The 18,378-nt window shown below is 35.2% G+C and overlaps 2 protein-coding genes across 5 annotated transcripts in view; both read left to right on the top strand.

The window, feature by feature from the left end:
• The window catches only part of dmrt1 (doublesex and mab-3 related transcription factor 1), a 346,340-nt gene that overhangs the window by 201,689 nt on the left and 126,273 nt on the right, over positions 1 to 18,378 (top strand). The window lies entirely within an intron of this gene.
• Positions 1 to 18,378, top strand: part of smarca2 (SWI/SNF related BAF chromatin remodeling complex subunit ATPase 2) — a 111,245-nt gene that overhangs the window by 10,626 nt on the left and 82,241 nt on the right. For all 4 annotated transcript variants that reach the window (NM_001044775.2, XM_073949888.1, XM_073949889.1 and 1 more), the window contains 4 exon segments: positions 4,080 to 4,178; positions 8,364 to 8,631; positions 10,387 to 10,513; positions 15,277 to 15,450. In NM_001044775.2, coding sequence (NP_001038240.1) covers positions 4,080 to 4,178; positions 8,364 to 8,631; positions 10,387 to 10,513; positions 15,277 to 15,450 — 668 coding nt within the window.

Below are 18,378 nucleotides of genomic sequence, written 5' to 3' on the forward strand. Positions count from 1 at the left end.
ACACAGAATTTATACAGTTCATGAAAATTTATGGCATTTTTTTCCCACTTAGAATTTTAGTTTTTAGTCCAAATATCTACATTTCAAAAAGAAAAGAAGGTTATTTTTTGTGGTTTAACGGATCACAAATCTCATTTTTTTAAACTTATTCTCTGACATAATTTTAATGGTTGTTTGTCACCCCTTATTGATGAATTAATGTAATTGCTACAACATTCACCAGCTTCAAGCTACAATAAATGGTGATTTTAATCTTTACCATAAACATCAGTGTTTATATCTGAACTATAAACTGTTCTCCCAGTACTTCCGTGTTATTTATATGTTTGTAATGAATTGAAAAAAAGTGTAAATATGTAATATCTTTTGACCAAATGCAGATTTGAATGCAGGACTTTTAAAGGATTAATAAACATATGCAAATCATTATCGTTTATCATTCATGTTGCGCAGGTTTGAATTGAGATTGCGATATTTTAACGTTTAATTGTGCAGCTGTACGCTGAATGCATTAATGCAGACTAAACAAACAGTGACAGAAAACACCTTTAATTAATGATCTAAAAAAGCTTTTTAGGTTCCACCACAACTTTTTCCGTCATTATATTTTACAGCTAAGCCAAAATGCTTTCATACACTGCGGTAGGCAATCTCTCTGCAATTGTTGTACATGCCGTTTTAACCTACAAGTTTAAAAAAAAGTTATTAATCCAACGGTCACGTGTGTTCTGATCTGTGAGTTGTGATTCGTACACCCCTAGTCATTTCACTTACTGCCAGATAATTGTACTTGTATTAAGGAAAAACTCTTATTTTGACATATTTCTTCTGAAGTGGAAAACAAAACAATGTTTGGTAACACTTTATAATAACTACACACTATGAACCATTTATTAAGCATTAGCAAATAGTGAATTCGTTATCTGTTAAGCATTAACTCTACATTATTAACATTAAAGCAGTTTATAACTGCAGCTGCAAATGCTGTACTCTTGGCTTATAATCACATTTATAATGTGCTTAATAATTGTTCTTTCATACTTTGTTAATGATTTATTTTTCATTACAAAACTAAGTATTGCATTATTTACAAACCAGTTATTTAAGCATAGTTGGTTGTTTTTTAAGATAATTCAGAATGAGTTATTAAATGATTTATAAACTATTCAAATTAACATTTATTCAGGCATATACTAATAGTTAATTTGTATGTTAATGAATGCTTTATTAACTCAACTTCATCCAGTTTTGAGACCTAATCTAAAGTGAGGACTATTAAATTCAATTAAAGGCTCAGTTCAATTCGAAACAGGAAAAATTACATAAACAACTTTATTCAATCGTATTCGTTCGAAAATACACAAATTAAACTGTACTTCAAATGAAAAATTTATCTTTGCAACCTTATCTTAAATAAACTTAATGTACAGTTTAAACATTGCTTATAATTATTTAGTTAAATTATTATATTGATGTTGTTTTATCCAGTTTTATGTTGTATTTTGACACCTGTTATTTGGCAATATTTATATAAGATTGCAAATATTATTGTTCATTTGATACTAAGCCTGTAATTGTCCTTTATAAGGCATTTATAAAGCATGAATAGTCCTCACTTTAGATTAGGTCACAAAACTGCATGAAGTTGAGTTAATAAAGCATTCATTAACATTTATAGTAACCATTAATATATGCCTGAATAATACGATATATAAGCATTGATTTCAATAGTTTATTAATCATTTACTAACTCATTCTGAAAAATCTTAATAACCACCAACTACTCTTGAATAAATCATTAACAAAGTATGAAAATACAATTATTAGGCACATTATTAATGTGGTTGTAAGTTAAGAGTACAGCATTTGTAGCTGCAATTATAAACTGCTTACTAACGTTTATTAATGTAGAGTTAATGCTTAAGCGTAAGATGCTAATGCGTAGTAAATGATTCATAGTGTGTAGTTATTATAAAGTGTTACCGTTTGTTGTGCCTCCCTTTAGTCATCATCGTTTTTAAAAGACTTGTTTTTTGGAGTTTACACAGACACAACAATGGTGGTGTTTTCAGAACGAACAAGCGAAATGCATAAAAAGTGTTCAGTTTTTGGCTGAAAATGTTGTGTACATGGCACCTTAAAAGACTCTATAATGCATTAAAAAAGGTCATATTTTGGTTTTGGGAGTCTCCAACAACAACAACCTGATATGCATGCAAGGTCAAAAACACTTTCATTGTCTTATAATATCCATTTATTTTACTTACTTATACCATTGACTCCCATATGATTTATTCAGCGATTTTGTTCCCAGACCCCTCAATAGGGTGATGCTAATCTGTGCTGATTGACTTGATGACCCAGTCTGTTGCAATTGGTCGACTGCATTCAGCATAAAAGAGCTTAGTGCATGCAGAGTATATATGTGTCCAAATGTAGTCAAACCCCAGCATATTGCTCTATTCTTAACCATAAGTAAAAACAGCGACACACATTCAGTATTATTCCACACAGTGGCAAAAGCTAAACTATTTTGAAACTTGACCACCATGTGTGTAGGAACAACTGATGGTGGCCATAGCAATGACAAACTACAGAGGATTGCAAGCTCACAAACGCAATTAAATCCATAAAGCGGTACGCATCACAATTTCAACGTGGTTTTAGATGCGATATGAGAACATAAAGAGTTAACAAGATACAGTACAATCCACATGGAGTGATTAGAAGTAACAAAGCACATTCAAATACATATTTTGTAAGCTAGAGAAAGCAAGGAGGTAACCATTTCAATCCCATTTACACTTGTGAACTGGAGGAAGAAACTGATTCATGAACTGTGTACTGATAACATTCCTGTCAAGTCAAAGTCCCGTACATCAATAATGCTTTCTTCCTTTACCTTCCTTTAACAAATGGCTGACGCGACCCCCATTGCATGGTATTTTACTGCATTAATCACTAGAATTTTCGCTTATTAATGTTCACTCATCTTCAGTCATGATCAGTCCCACACACACCTGCACTCTGCTAGCATTTGAAGGGAGAGCCATGTTTTACCAGATCTGGCACTTCAGATTTGGTATTGTTTCATGTCGATGTTGATACAAACAGGCAAAAGATCCAGACGAACAACTAATCATTTAAATAACTCTGAATCAATATTTTTTTTTTTTTGAAAATTTATATTTTTAAACGAGGTGCACTTTTAGATTTAAACATCAGCTAGTTCATTTTCATTCACTTAGTGCTGTGTTGCACACTGCATGCAAGGTCATTTTCAAAAACCCATAATAGAGGCTCTTAAATGGCATTCTGCACTCTATATTCTCATCATGTTTACTGTCCAGTCAAATTAAATCTGAATCTGAAGATTCTTACCCTCTACATTTAACTTAGATGCTAAAGCTGCGTCTGAATATGGTTACATATTCACACAATTAAATTTTTTCTATGGTGAATGGCACATAGTGCATTATAGCGAACACATGATTAAGCTGATGTATATGCTTTCCATTGGGGTGAATGAAAACTAGTTTAGCATTAGTGTCACTCAGATGGCTAAAGGGCACATGCACAGTCTGCTTCGGTCCAGTAACATGATAGCACAAGCGGATCATATGCATGGGTCGGCGCAGACCACAAAGCGTATCAAACTCATTTGAATTCTTCACAGAATGCTATATTTTAAAAAAACCTATAGAGGAGATTAGGAGAAGAAAAGGTTAGACAGGCTTGGCATTGCTATTAGACTGTGGTTGTCAAAAGATGTTAAATACAGCTTTACTGAGCTCAGTGGCTCTGGCTGAGCTGTGATATAAACAAGATGCTACTGGCTATTAAAAGCATACACGAGAAGCTCTACAATATATCCATTTTCATGTTTTAGCTGAATTTACATCAACATGCTGAATAACTGCATGTTTCAAAGAACCCCATGATACTTTTTAAAGTGGCTATATCGAAGAATATTATGTTATTAACTGCTTTTTATTGTTTTTAACAAGTCAACAGGTTATAAGAAAACTTAAAAGGTTATAATGCTAGATTTTTAACGCAATCCTTGTCTTTTTTTCTAGGTATGCCAATGCCTCATGGAGGGCCTGCAAGTGGCCAGTGTCTGTCTCCAGCCATGCAGACTCATACTCAGAGCTCTGGGCCAAAACAATGGACTGAAGGTACTGTATGTGTGTGCTGTATTTAATCTTTAGCTGTGGGCAGTGGTGGAGTGAGTACTGAAAAATCATACTCAAGTAAAAGTACCATTACTTGCCTGAAAATGTTGTGCAAGTAGCGTACACGTATCTGTTGTAAATATTACTCAGAGTAGGAGTAAAAAGTAGAAATTTCAAAAGCATTTAAGAGTAGTGAGTATTATTAAGCTATAAAAAGCTGATGAATTTACATGTAATTTGTGCAAATGTGTGTAAATCAAAATCACTGGACTGATTTTTCTAATCCTTATAGACAAGAAAGAAATAAAGTAGTGACTGCAGGTTAAGGGAAAGTAGTGGAGTAAAAGTACTGACACTGCACTAAAAATGTACTCGTTGAAAGTAAAAGTACACATTTTTGAAACTACTTAGTAAAATACAATTCCTGAGAAAAACTACTCAGTTATCATACACCCGGTACAATGCGGCGCAAGGCGCAAAGCGCAAAGCAATTGTTGTTTGCTAGCTTCAGCTTGGCGCAAGAGTCGTTTTGATGTTTTGCACCACGCTGTTTAAATAGCGAAAGCATTTACGCTCATGAGTGCGCCCATAGGCGTTTTGGTCTAAAAAATGAGGCGTGTTGAGGCGCATTGCTGGTGCGTTGCTATTTTGAGGAACTTAAGTAAACGGTTCAATAGACCAGATCAAAGCTGGTCTATTGTCCAGCGTAGAGCGCGTTAGATGTGCGCCTGGCTTACACATTGCTTAACACACACAGTATGTACAGCAATAAGCAAATATCTTTACAAATAAAAAAGAAACAAAGGATTAAAATATTATAAAAAATATTATTTTCTTGCCTTCATAAATATAAAAACCATACGTTCATGCCTTCTTCATCTTGGGGGGCTTTTTCAGTTTATTCATAACATTTTGCTTTTGTATAATATTATTAGTATTATTTATTATATGCATATTTATATTTGTTTTATTAAAAACAAGCTTAGTTGTCCACCTGTCAGGTTTTACGTCATATGGGGCACAACATGTGTATTTGGATATAAGACCACTCTTCATTATTGTTGTTCATTTATTCGTTTGCTGGAAATTAGAACAAAATTTAGAAATAGTTTTGATACAAAACTTTGCACTTAACAAACAAAATTAATCATGTATAGGCTAATGGATATCTGTACTTACAACATGTTTCCCTATCCACTTGAGTGAAAGTGCGCGCAAGGCAGATTTTTCCACCCTTATAGTAGCAAAAGTGGATTCTGACACGCTCTTAATGTGTTTGCGCCCTGCACTATGGACTTTGTGCATGGATTGTCAAAATAGAGCCCCTACTTTCTAGAATTACATTCTTTACACATTTGCATTCTTTTACACATTTTGTATAAATATATATATATATATATATTATATATATATATATTATATTATAAATAACTCACACTTTAGGCTGTAAATCATTTTTATATAGTCTACAATCGCAGATGTTTATTTATTTTTTAAATTTTGATGAAGACAACATTTACATTTTAGAAATTTTTGTATACATGGCAATCGGCTTATCTAGAGTAAGCCGTTTAATTAACAGTAACACGTTTATGCTCTAATCTGCTCAGTTGATGCCATTATTGTTCTGTAGGGTAATTCAATCAAGGAAGATTCATTTATATAATTGGCAGACAAAGATGAATCATAACTAAGCCAGTAACCTTTCTGAGAATGAAATATTTGAAGTGGTTTTATCCATCTATACATTGATTTTCATTTATGTAACAAAAATAAATGAATGCAATTATAACAAAGTTTAAACTGACACATTAAGTAGATGTGAATTGGCAAAGATTAAATTAAGTTTAATTATAAAATAAGAACAAACAGCTCGCCATGGACGACTGCCTTCTGGTACGTTCGTAGTTTAGATGCATTCAAGTGGCTTTTCATCCTTTAATGCTGTAATTGGTCAGTGCGACTCTGGCGCTGTTTAGCAAACAGTGATATAACAACAGATCCATTATAGACAGCGCTTGAGGAAAAAATGCTCTGCAGACACTGTCGAGTCTGGGTCTGCAAGTACACAAAAAAAAATTATTCAAAGATGATTCCTTGGATTTACTTAATTTTTTTACGTTAAGCGGTTGTACACAAATTTATTTGGGCTGAATTTAAACAAACAAATTAAGTTAAACATTATTAAACTTAATTTGTTTGTTTAAATTCAACACAAATAAATTGTTTGTTACAGTTCTGCATGCAACACTTTTTTCAGTGTAACATTATTGTTAACAGCCGAGAGAGAAGATAAAAAGTTACCTCACGAACATGCCAGCAGGTCAAAGGGGCCACAGAGAGCAAGGGAGAGAGACAAGGAGTTTACAGCTTTAATTTTTCCCTAGCTGGGATCCGATGTACTTTCCTGTCAGTGAAAGACTGTCCAGCAAACTCACAACCAGTAAGTTATCTGCTCTTTAAGTAGTTGGAGCGTCTTAATTACTTGCGGTCTTCCCCCTCACCGTAAGCTACCACCATTTATGCAATAAATGCCATTTCGTCACCTTAGAATTATAAGGTTCTATCTGACATTTTTGTCAAAATTGAGTTATTAGTATTCTTATTAAATGACAACTTATTTACATTATGGGATTTTGTTTTTTTATAAGTTGTTTACATTTTAAGACTTTTTATTTAATGAACAAATGTTACACACATACTGTTTGCTATGGAATGCAAAAACTTTGAAGCTCAATATCTCAAAATCAGTCAGACACAGATATAACCTTATAATTCCAAGGTTAAGATTTATCATTTGGTACATAATAACCGGTTATGATTATTACTGTATCAATACCATGTGCTGAAGGTTTTTAAATGTGTGATATAAACTGTGGAGGCAAAAAATCACTTAACACAATGTTTCTATTCCAAATTTCAAAAAGCATTTTCTAGGCAAGCAAAACATATTGTCTTGTTTTAGAAAATATAATTAATATAAATTATAAATAATCTGTAAATGGGGTAAGTAAAATAATCTTATGTCTAAAGGAAAAATAAGATCATTTTGCTTACTCCATTGGCAGATTATTTTGCTTGTTTTAAGGAAAAACACTTAACTTTAGCATATCATTTCTTAAAACGTGATTCAAGATTAGGTTTTGATAATTGAACTAGAAACAAGACAAAAAGCCTAACAAAGAAAAGCATTTGTTTATGTGCATACAACTTGTAAGCACCATTTATCTGATATGACGCATGCGGTCCAAGATGATGTTCGTTAGCACTCATGCCACCAGCCACCCACCGCTCCATTAGCTTTAGCAATACTGTCGTCTATTCGCTCCACATACTGCTCCAATATGAACCGACTCAGATAATATTTTTGTGCAAGGTCAAAACTCTTCATACGAGTGAAACTTTGAAAAGAATTAAACTTTTAAACAAAATGCCAAGGGGCAGAAGTTAAATAACCTCGCTAATATGCTTTCAAATGACAGTGAATTAATTCATGAATTGCTAGATCTCCACGGGAAAGTCAGCGAAGTTCAGACAAATTAAAGATCATTGTTCATCTTTTCAAGTGAACTTGATTGGCGAGTCAGTCTGGTTTGATTTTAATTATGCTGCTTATTGGTTATAATTTTGCAAGATGATATTCACCACCTCAGGTCAATTGACATTTCAGTGCTTTTTATAAAATGCCCTCATAGCAGCTTTAGCAAATGATTGATTGTGCCCAGCCAGAAATCGAGATCCACAGACCTTTTTTTTTTTTTTTAATGATTTATTCTGAACATTCTGTATCATCTCTCGGGTGTACGCTCTAATTTATGGACTGGATGCCCTTTATGAAGTCTTAAATGCATTGAACTTGATTTGAAATGGGTTGTTTGAGTCTTTATAAAGATTTTTTTTGTATTTCATAAGTACACGTTAGTTCAAACTATGCTTTGAACTGTCTAAACCTGTCAACAAGCTTTGAGGATCTCTTCTGAGGATGATCAAACATATAAACGACAATGGGCTTCTGAAATATAAATCACACCACTTATGCCTTTTCATAGTGTTACGTTATGTTGATGGTATTGACGAAATCCTTATGTTTCACTGGGAGCATTTTGCATCCAGGAGCATTTCTTTGACTGGCCTGACATTTGAAAAATCTCACAAGATGTTTGCAAAGTGCATCTCTTTTATTTTCAGGTCAAGGTGCAGAGACATCCAGTACACCACAGAAGCTGTTGATCTCGGCTCCCAGTGGCAGACCCTCTCCAGCTCCCCCGCTGGCTCCTACCGGGACACAACCTGTTCCCAGCACCTCCCTCACCTCCCAGCCCCAACCTCAACCACCGGCAGGACCTGGGCAGCCCTCCCTCATTATCCAGCTCCAGCAGAAACAGAATCGCGTTACCCCCATTCAGAAGCCTCAGGGTCTGGACCCCGTCGAACTCTTGCAAGAGAGAGAATACCGGTATGTAATGAGTAATTAAATTCCGCTTATACTGCCCTACACTGGCTAAATGTCATGAATTTTATTTTCTTTTTGCGGTGATGTTTCCTGAGGTGTTCTTTTGATTGAAAACATGTTTATTAATTTTCCATCATGTTTTTTTTGTCATGTGATTAACCACCTCATTAAAATTGTACATTCAGGATGCTTTTCATAACATTTAAAATAAAAAAACGCAATGCTCTCAAAGATTGCCTGTATATGATTTATGTGGAATCAAACAGACCTTTTGTAAAATTATGAGTCCATTATGAGAAGCTAAGTGAACGGTTACTTCAAAGTTGATGCTTCCCACATGAAAAATACTGTATTTAGTAAATACCACTGTAAAATACTTAAATTCATCTGTTGTGGTATGTCTAATGTTGCTGTGTTGATACAATAAGTATTTATTATACTACATCACAGTTTACTAAAACTGTTATAAAAACTGTTGAGTCAGCTGTAGATAATAATACAGTATGCTGCAGAAATTACATTTTACTATAGTAAAACACTATATGTAATGAGTATTTAAATTTCACTTAATTACACTACGCAGCCTATACTGGCTAAATGTCATGATTTGCTTGTTTCCACTAGTGTTCTGCAGAATTCCTCGACAAATAGCTGTAAATACCATTTCTATCTATCTATCTATCTATCTATCTATCTATCTATCTATCTATCTATCTATCTATCTATCTATCTATCTATCTATCTATCTATCTATCTATCTATCCATCTATCCATCCATCCATCCATCCATCTATCCATCTATCCATCCATCCATCCATCCATCCATCCATCCATCCATCCATCCATCCATCCATCCATCCATCCATCCATCCATCCATCCATCCATCCATCCATCCATCCATCCATCCATCCATCCATAATATATATAGTTTAAAGTGCTATAGTATTTTTTCATGTAGAATTGATTTCCATAGCCAAGCCACATCCAAATGGTAATTGTGTGTATAAAAAAAATTTAAGCCATGAAATTTAGTCTTTTTCTTTTTAGTACACTGATGATTATTATTTTTTCAATTCATGATGTTTCTTTAGATTATATTTAAAGTGTCACAAATATACCACACATTTGCTATGCAATGTATAATTTAGACCACTGTTTGATTAGCTGTAATGCGCTGACTTATTTTATTTGTAAAGTACTTTTAAAGGAAAGGAAAGGAAACATTAAATATTGTTCCATTTATTTTTACATTATGCTGTAAGACATCAGACCAGTGTGGAATAGAGACTATGAATCTTAAAACGGCTCAAGGAAAACTATCTCCCTTTCTTTGCTCTTCTGTCTCTAAAATGTTGCAAGAACTATTGTTGTTGTTTTGTGAGCTTTAATGAATGTTAGAGAAAGGTGAGAAACCCTCCGGGGTTTTCTGAAAGTTCCTCAGAACTTGGTTGATTACACTGGCTTGCACTGTCTGCAACATCAGAAATGTGTTGATGTTTGATGTACCTTGAGGTCACCAAGACCAAGTTTTTTTTTATAACTGTCTGTGTTATCTATTTTTTGCGGAGTTAAAGGTTCAGATCTTGCAGGTGAATTATACTTTCAGCAAACTTGTTAAGAAAACTTGTTATGATAAGAAATCATAAGTTTTGTTATCTGTGCTTCATTTGCTTTCATATTTTTTATTGCTAATAACCATTTTAATTCTGTTGTTATTAACAAAAAACAAAAACAGACATTTCTTTTCTTGTTCAAAGACTTCAGGCCAGGATTGCTCACAGAATTCAGGAGCTGGAGAATCTGCCAGGGTCTCTGCCACCTGATCTGCGGACTAAAGCCACAGTGGAGCTGAAGGCTTTAAGACTGCTCAACTTCCAGCGGCAGGTGGGTCATTGACATCACTCTTTGTTTGTCGTACAAGAATAGTTTACTGAAAATTCTGTCATTATTTGCTCACCTTTTACTTGTTACAAACTTGTTTGACTTTTCTTTTTTCTGTTAAATACCAGCGTTGGGGTAGCACATTACAGGAAATGTGAATTATGTAATAACATTAGTTTTTAAGTAGCGAGTAAAATACTGCATTACTTTAAAAGATTCATTCATTCGTTCATTTTCTGCCACTTTTCCGGGGCCGGGTCGCGGGGGCAGCAGGGTTAATAGAGAACTTCCCTCTCCCCAGACACTTCCTCCAGCTCCTCCGGGGGACCCCGAGGCGTTCCCAGTCCAGCTGAGAGACATAGTCCCTCTAGCAAGTCCTGGGTCTTCCCCGAGGCCTCCTCCCGTTGGGACATGCCTGGAACACCACCCTAGGTAGGCATCAAGGAGGCATCCGAAACCGATGCCTGAACCACCTTAGCTGACTTCCCTAAATGTGGAGGAGCAGCGGCTCTACTCTGGGCTCCTCCTGGGTGTCAGAGCTCCTCACTCTATCCATAAGAGTGCACCCTGCCACGCTTTGAAGGAAACTCATTTCAGCCGCTTTTATCTGAGATCTTGTCCTTTCGGTCATGACCAAAAGCTCATGGCCATAGGTGAGAGTAGGAACGTAGATTGATCGGTAAATCGAGAGCTTTGCCTTTCGGCTGAGCTCCTTCTTCACCACAATGGAGCAGTACATTGACCACAGCTGCCGCTGCACCAATCCGCCTGTCAATCTCACGTTCCATCCTTCCCTCACTCGTGAACAAAACCCCGATATATTTAAACCCCTCCACCTGGGGTAAGGACTTTCGTCCAACCTGGAGATTGCAAACCACCTTTTTCCATTGGAGCACCATGGCCTCGGACTTGGAAGTGCTGATTCTCATTCCAACCACACTCGGCAGCAAACCGCCCCAGTGCATGCTGAAGGTCCATGTTTAATAAAGCCTACAGAACAAAATCGTCTGTGAATAACAGAAATGAAATCCTGTGGTCTCCGAAACGAACCCCCTCCAGCCCAAGGCTGCACCTTCAAATTCCGTCTATAAAAATAATGAACAGATGTGGTGACAGGGGGCAACCCTGCCATAGTCTAGCATTCACTGCAAACAAATCTGACTTCTTGCCGGCAATGCGAACCAGACTCCTACTCTGTTCATACAGGGACGAGACAGCCCTCAACAGACAGCCTCTGACCCCATACTCTCCGGGCATCCTCCACAAAATGCCACAAGGGACACGATCAAATGCTTCTCCAAGTCCACAAAACACATATGGACTGGTTCGAGCACCCAGGTGAGGGTATAGAGCTGGTCTAGTGTACCACGGCTTGGACGAAAACCGCATTGTTCCTCCTGGATCCTAGGTTCAACCATTGGCTGGATCCTACTCTCCAGTATCCTGGCATAGACTTTTCCCGGGAGGCTGAGGAGTATGATCCCCCTATAGTTGGAGCAGACCTTCCGGTCCCCCTTCTTAAAAATGGGAACCACCACCCCAGTTTCCCAGTGTGAGAGAGAAATGGAGTTTACTTTCATTCTATCAATTGCTGTGAAATAGGGGGTTCTGCTCGAAGTGTCAAACACACATGCAGTGAAATTGTACACAGTTTCTGCGTTTTTAAATAGTTGGTGCTCGTCTCCCTTGCCATAGTAAGCGAATATGAGGTAAATGATGTCAGTACATAATGACCGATTATGATTATTACTGCACTGAGGTCGAATTGTCTGCATGGCAGTGCATCGAAGAAACAATTAATTTTGACACCCCTACCCTTTATGATGATCGTGTTTTAAGTCACATAAAAATAGAATACAGTGCAAAGTGCAAGTTTTTGAAAACTAGCACCAAAAATTGTTTTTTAAAAACTGTGATATCATGCGTATGCATGTTAAGTCTTTTTACCCTATAGGCAGGTGCAAGTTGGCACCCAAAACAACAGGACTGCATGTCACAGGTGCATAGTAAGGCTGCACAATATATTATTCCAGCGTCAATATCTCACTGTGCGCATCAAGTAGACACAACAGGACGTGCAATTTTGAGTTGGGATTATACAGTAATTCACCAGGAGTCACACTTAATATTTTTTACAGAACACACAAGATTTTTGGAGTCACTGAAGAGTTGAATCATAATGGAGAGAAAGTTGAGTCGCTTTTTTTTTTTTTTTTTTTAAGTTTGTCTGCTTTTTTATCTGCATGTGTTTTAAGGCCTGGGACAGTTTAAAGCATTCATGCATAATACATTTTACCAATTGTAACTTTATTAAAGATTAATGTTATTCAATTATTTATACAATAAAGACGTGTTGTTTTACATATTCACTTAATATTCACATTCACATTCACACATAGACTCCTCAGAACACCATAAAGAAGTGTTCATTTCATTAGCATCTTTGCTCTGTTACAGTTATCTATGCTTGTAATTAGTTTGTTATATTTTATGCATGATTCACTTCTCTACATAGTCATCCCAATCTTAAATCTTTCCAAATAGTGCTGTTAAGGCCAGTTAATACAATTAGATTGTATTTATATCGTATTCACCTTATAACGCCAAACATGTATGTAAACATGTTAACATACCCTAAAATGTAATTGTTATAATTTAGTTATGATTGTTTTTTTTTGGATACAAGTACAAATATTATTCTGATGCAGCTGCAGGTAACCATTTCAGGTAGGCAGTTTTTAGATTTTTTTTAAAAACATGTAAGTGATGTATTGTAACTTTACAAGATATTTTTGAAATAATATTTCAAGACATACAGTTGACCCCTTTGTTTATTATTTTTCCCCCAATTTCTGTTTAACAGAGAGAAGATTTTTTAATGAAGTTAGCTTGGTGGGTGAGGGTATTTAAGCAATTTATTGTATAACGATGGTTTGTTCTGTAGAGTATCGAAAACATTTGCTTAAAGGGGCTAATAATTTTGACCTTCATTTTTATTTATTTATTTATTTTTTAATTTATTAAAAACTTTTTATTTTAGCCAAAATTAAACAAATAAGACTTTTTCCAGAATAATAAATAGTATCTGATATACTGTAAAAATGTTCTTGCTCTGTTCAAAATTATTTGGGAAATATTTAAAAAAGAAGAAAAAAATAAATCAAAGGGGGTTAATAATTCTGACTTCAACTGTATATTAAATACACTTCACCTTACAGTACTTTACAAAAACCTCAGTTCACCACTAGCTGTATTTTAGCAAAGTTTCAAGAACTATTAATATTTTAGATTTGGTTTCATTATTAAGATACAAGTCAAAAATATATATAGTTTACGTAAGAATTTAAAACACAGTTTTTTAGTAACGGAATTTAGTATTTACTGTGACCCCCTTGGCTCTCTCTCTCTTTTTAAAATTTTATTTTTTTAAACTTTTTTTGCAGAAATTGTTCTGAAGTACAACTTTACATTTAGCCATCTTTTGTTTGTCTTATTTATTTTTTTCATCTACACTGTAAAAAATTTATAAATTAGCAGTTTTACATATTTTGTGAACATAAAAAAACACTAATAGTTCACCAAAATGGGACTTATATTGACATTTTTATAATGTACAATATTTATAATATTTTAATAATATAGTTTGAAGTGATATATTGTCTGTCTGGATTAGTGTTGTATATTATGCTAAAAAAAACCTCCCAATACATTTCTGCTTTTAGAAGAGAATTATTTTTTGATGTAGTATTTCTTACACACTATATTAATTCAAAAAACAAAAATGTCAACAAATGTCACAGAGTTGAATCTTTTTAACAGATTTTGTTGACAGAGCAGAGATCAATGTCCCATAATGCAATTCACAACTGTAAGTAAGCACTTGTGAATCACAAAATATGGAAACCATTAGCTAACAGATATTTGTTTAAAGTGTACTGTGCGCGATCCCATACTGTCTCTTTTGTGTGACTGTCTTTGTTTTATGAGCTGTTTTTCTTTTCAAATTTGATTTCACTGTTCAGATGGAGATCCAAAGGATAATTATACAGTATATGGTCATTATAATGCTATGTTGTTATATGGTCACTAGAACATATTCAAACATTTAATTTTATTGATGCTTACACCAGTGCCTTTTTTAGATTTGAGTTGATTTTTTTTAACTTTCCATGAACACAATTGACCTTTTAAGTAGAAATGATCCATTTCAAAATCAATAATAAAAGTCAGTGATAAAATTATTGTATTAATGACAAATTTAGTACTCAGATAAGTTTCTCTTTTATCGATGCTTGTAATTCATACAGTTTAACATAAAGGCTTGTTTCTAATAGCCTAACTTATTACGCTCATCAGCTAGGAGACACTTCTAATGGAAATCTCTCACTTTTTTCATCTGTGCTTTAGACATAATGAAATAATTTAAAAGAAACCAAGTGGAAATTGCTTATGCATATATTTGATTTCCAGGTGTCATTGAGCTTTTTCCCTATTCACATTGTTTGGATGGAGATGGTGTCTGAAGTTGTGCCTTGAATGTTTAATTTACTCAGTGTAATGCATCGAACCTTTAGAGGGCGCCCTTGTTGTATTTGGAAAACAGGCTCCTCAATTCACGGCCTTGTTGTGCTGTAATTAAAAACAATTACGGGCAAAATATGTGTGAAATGCATCAGAATATAATTATCATTTGATGAAGCTTATTAGCTTAATGCAGTTTGCCACAGATGATGATGATGATTGATTTTTTTTTCTTTCTTTTTCAGCTGAGGCTAGATGTTGTAGCCTGTATGCGCCGAGACACAACTCTTGAAACAGCCCTGAACTCCAAGGCATACAAGCGCAGCAAGAGACAGACGCTGAGAGAGGCTCGCATGACAGAGAAACTGGAAAAGCAGCAGAAGATCGAACAGGAGAGAAAGCGCAGACAGAAACATCAGGTGATCGATAATTGATCAGTATATCAAGTGTGACCTATAAAACTATACTACTGATAAAAAACAGACAGAGCTTCTAGCATGTTCTTTGTTGTATATGCACTGCCTGACAAAAGCATTGTCTCCCATCCAAGGTTTTTAGGAACAACAAATAATAACTTGACATCTAGTTGATCATTTGGTATCAGAAGTGGCTTATATGAAAGGCAAAGGCCTCTTGATAAAATAAAATATGATCATGCCTTGATTTTTAATTATTTAATTAGGGAAGTCAGGTCTTACTTTGCTTAGATAAAAGTCTTGTCACTTAACTGGAATAATGTACATTATAGATAGCATGATAGATATAAAGTCATGCTGCAGTGAAAAAATAATTAATATTGTGTGTGACTCTCATGAGCTTGGAGGACTGCATCCATACATCCCTGCAATGACTCGAATAACTGATTAATAAAGTCATCTGGAATGGCAAAGAAAGCTTCTTGCAGGACTCCCAGAGTTCATCAAGATTCTTTGGATTCATCTTCAATGCTTCCTCCTTCATCTTACTCCAGACATGCTCAATAATGTTTATATCTGGTGACTGGGCTGGCCAGTCCTAGAGCCCCTTGTCCTTTTTTGCTCTCTGAAACTTTGATGTGGAGGCTAAAATATGAGAAGGAGCGCTATCCTGCTAAAGAATTTGCTTTCTCCTGTGGTTTGTTATGTAATGGGCAGCACAAATGTCTTAATACCTCAGGCTGTTGATGTTGCCATCCACTTGCATGGTTCCATACTGAATGTAACCTCAAACCATGATTTTTCTATGACCAAACTTGACTGATTTCTGTGAGAATCTTGTGTCTATGCGAGTTCCAGTAGGTCTTCTGCAGTATTTGTGATGATTGAAAAGCAGTTCAACAGATGATTCTTCAGAAAAATTGACCTTCTGCCACTTTTTCGAATCCACTATAAGTCAAGTATTATTTGTTGCTCTTACAAAAGGGATAGACGACAAAACTTTTGTCAGATAGTGTATTGACTAGCTGACAGTGCTTTTCAGAGAAGTCATATTATGAGCAATTAAATGATCTTGTCCCGTTTAGTCAATGAGGAGAAAGTAATTCTTAAGCATTTGTTGGGCGAAGATTCATTCACTTAACCATTTTTCTAAGAAAATATAATTCTAAAGATGCTGTTGACTTTTCAACAGCTGCCAGTTACAACCATAGCAATCCATACATACAAAAAATAAAAACAAATTTTAGTTTAGTAGTTAAGTTTATAAAATAAAAGGAAATGACACAGGGTGAATGTATTTAAACAAATGAAGACAAAGGTGTAAAAAAGCATGGAAAGCCCAGACAGCAGCTAAAATCTCAGTTTTTTTTTTTTAGAAAGCAACCCTCTGCCCCTTGTCAGTTTGAATGAATATTAGCTGCTTTAGTTACCTGTCTCAACACCTGCTCTACCAGATAAAGATGAATCCAGAGTGGATGTTTTAGAAAGACAATGAACCCCCACACACAAAGCAAACTCCGTTGGTTTTAGATGAAGAAAACAATCTGCTAGAATGGTCTAGTAGCCAATAACCTGACATGAAGTCAAAACAAGAGGCATCTTGAAGCAGTCATTGCAAAATAGCCTTTTATATAAAGTATGAAATGGCCTCAGCCATATCAACCTACAGCCAAAGACGAGTTACTTGCTGAAGCTAAACAGGGCTGAGCCTGGTCAGTACCTGGATACGAGACCACATGGGTAAACTAGGTTGCGGTTGGAAGTGGTGTTAGTGAGGCCAGCAGGGGCGCTCAACCTGTGGTCTGTGTGAGTCCTAATGCCCCAGTAAAAGTGAAGGGGACACTATACTGTCAGTGAGCAGTTTTATTTTTTTGGCAAGATGTTAAACCGAGGTCCTGACTCTTTGTGGTCGTTAAAAATCTCATGGCACTTCTCATAAAGAGTAGGGGTGTTACCCCAGTGGCCTGGCCAAATTCTGTCCATTGGTCTTACTATTATGGCCTCTTAATCATTCTCATCCACTAGATTGGCCTGATCACCGTCTCTTCACTCCACCTATAGCTGGTGTGTGGTGTGCGCATTGGTGCCGTTGTCCTGTGGCTGCTGTCGCATCATCAAAGTGGATGCTGCACACTGGTGGTGGTGTGGAGAGACCCCCTCCCCCTCATGATTGTGAACCGCTTTGAGTCTATGGCCATACACAATAACTGAGCTATATAAATACACATTAGTGTGTCATTCCATTGTTATTAGCATAACAAATGTTTCAGAATTTTTTTGTTTCAAGTCTTCAATCAAACTTTGATAGAGTAACATGTTGTTTGTAGCTCTGTGTAATGCTTTTTTAAAGTGTCTCCCATTTCATTCTGAGTTTAACCGTCTGTGCAACTCATTTGATCAAAGCTGTTATGTGAACCCGTCAAACTGCACCGAAGGGTTTGCTAAGGTGCTTTTCAAGGCTAGTACAAGCAGATTGTTTTAAAGATACAAAAAGGGTATTTGCGCATGGGGTTTAAAGCTCCAACCTGTTTTGCTCTAGGTAACTAATTAAATTAAATTATGAATTGAAACCTTGTATAAGATGAACAGTAATACATTGTTAATAATCTGAATTGTTTCCTGAGAATTAAATCAGAATATTATAGTGATTTCTGAAGGACTGTGTGTGTTTATAGTCTTGAGGAATAAATATTCTGCAATATTTTGGTTATCCAGCACAACTATTTAAAGAGTTTAAAAAAAGATACATTTACTGGAGGTACTGAATTAAGAAATCATGTTTCTTTTTTATTTATTTATTTATTTATTTGTTTGTTTGTTTAGTTTTAGTTTTAATTTTTTATTTATTTACATTTAGTCATTTAGCAGACGCTTTTATCCAAAGCGAGTATATTATTTATTATTATATATATTTTTAAAGTTACAAAAAGT

Source organism: Danio rerio, chromosome 5 (assembly GCF_049306965.1).
Source record: "Danio rerio strain Tuebingen ecotype United States chromosome 5, GRCz12tu, whole genome shotgun sequence".
In the NCBI taxonomy this organism is placed as follows: Eukaryota; Metazoa; Chordata; class Actinopteri; order Cypriniformes; family Danionidae; genus Danio; species Danio rerio.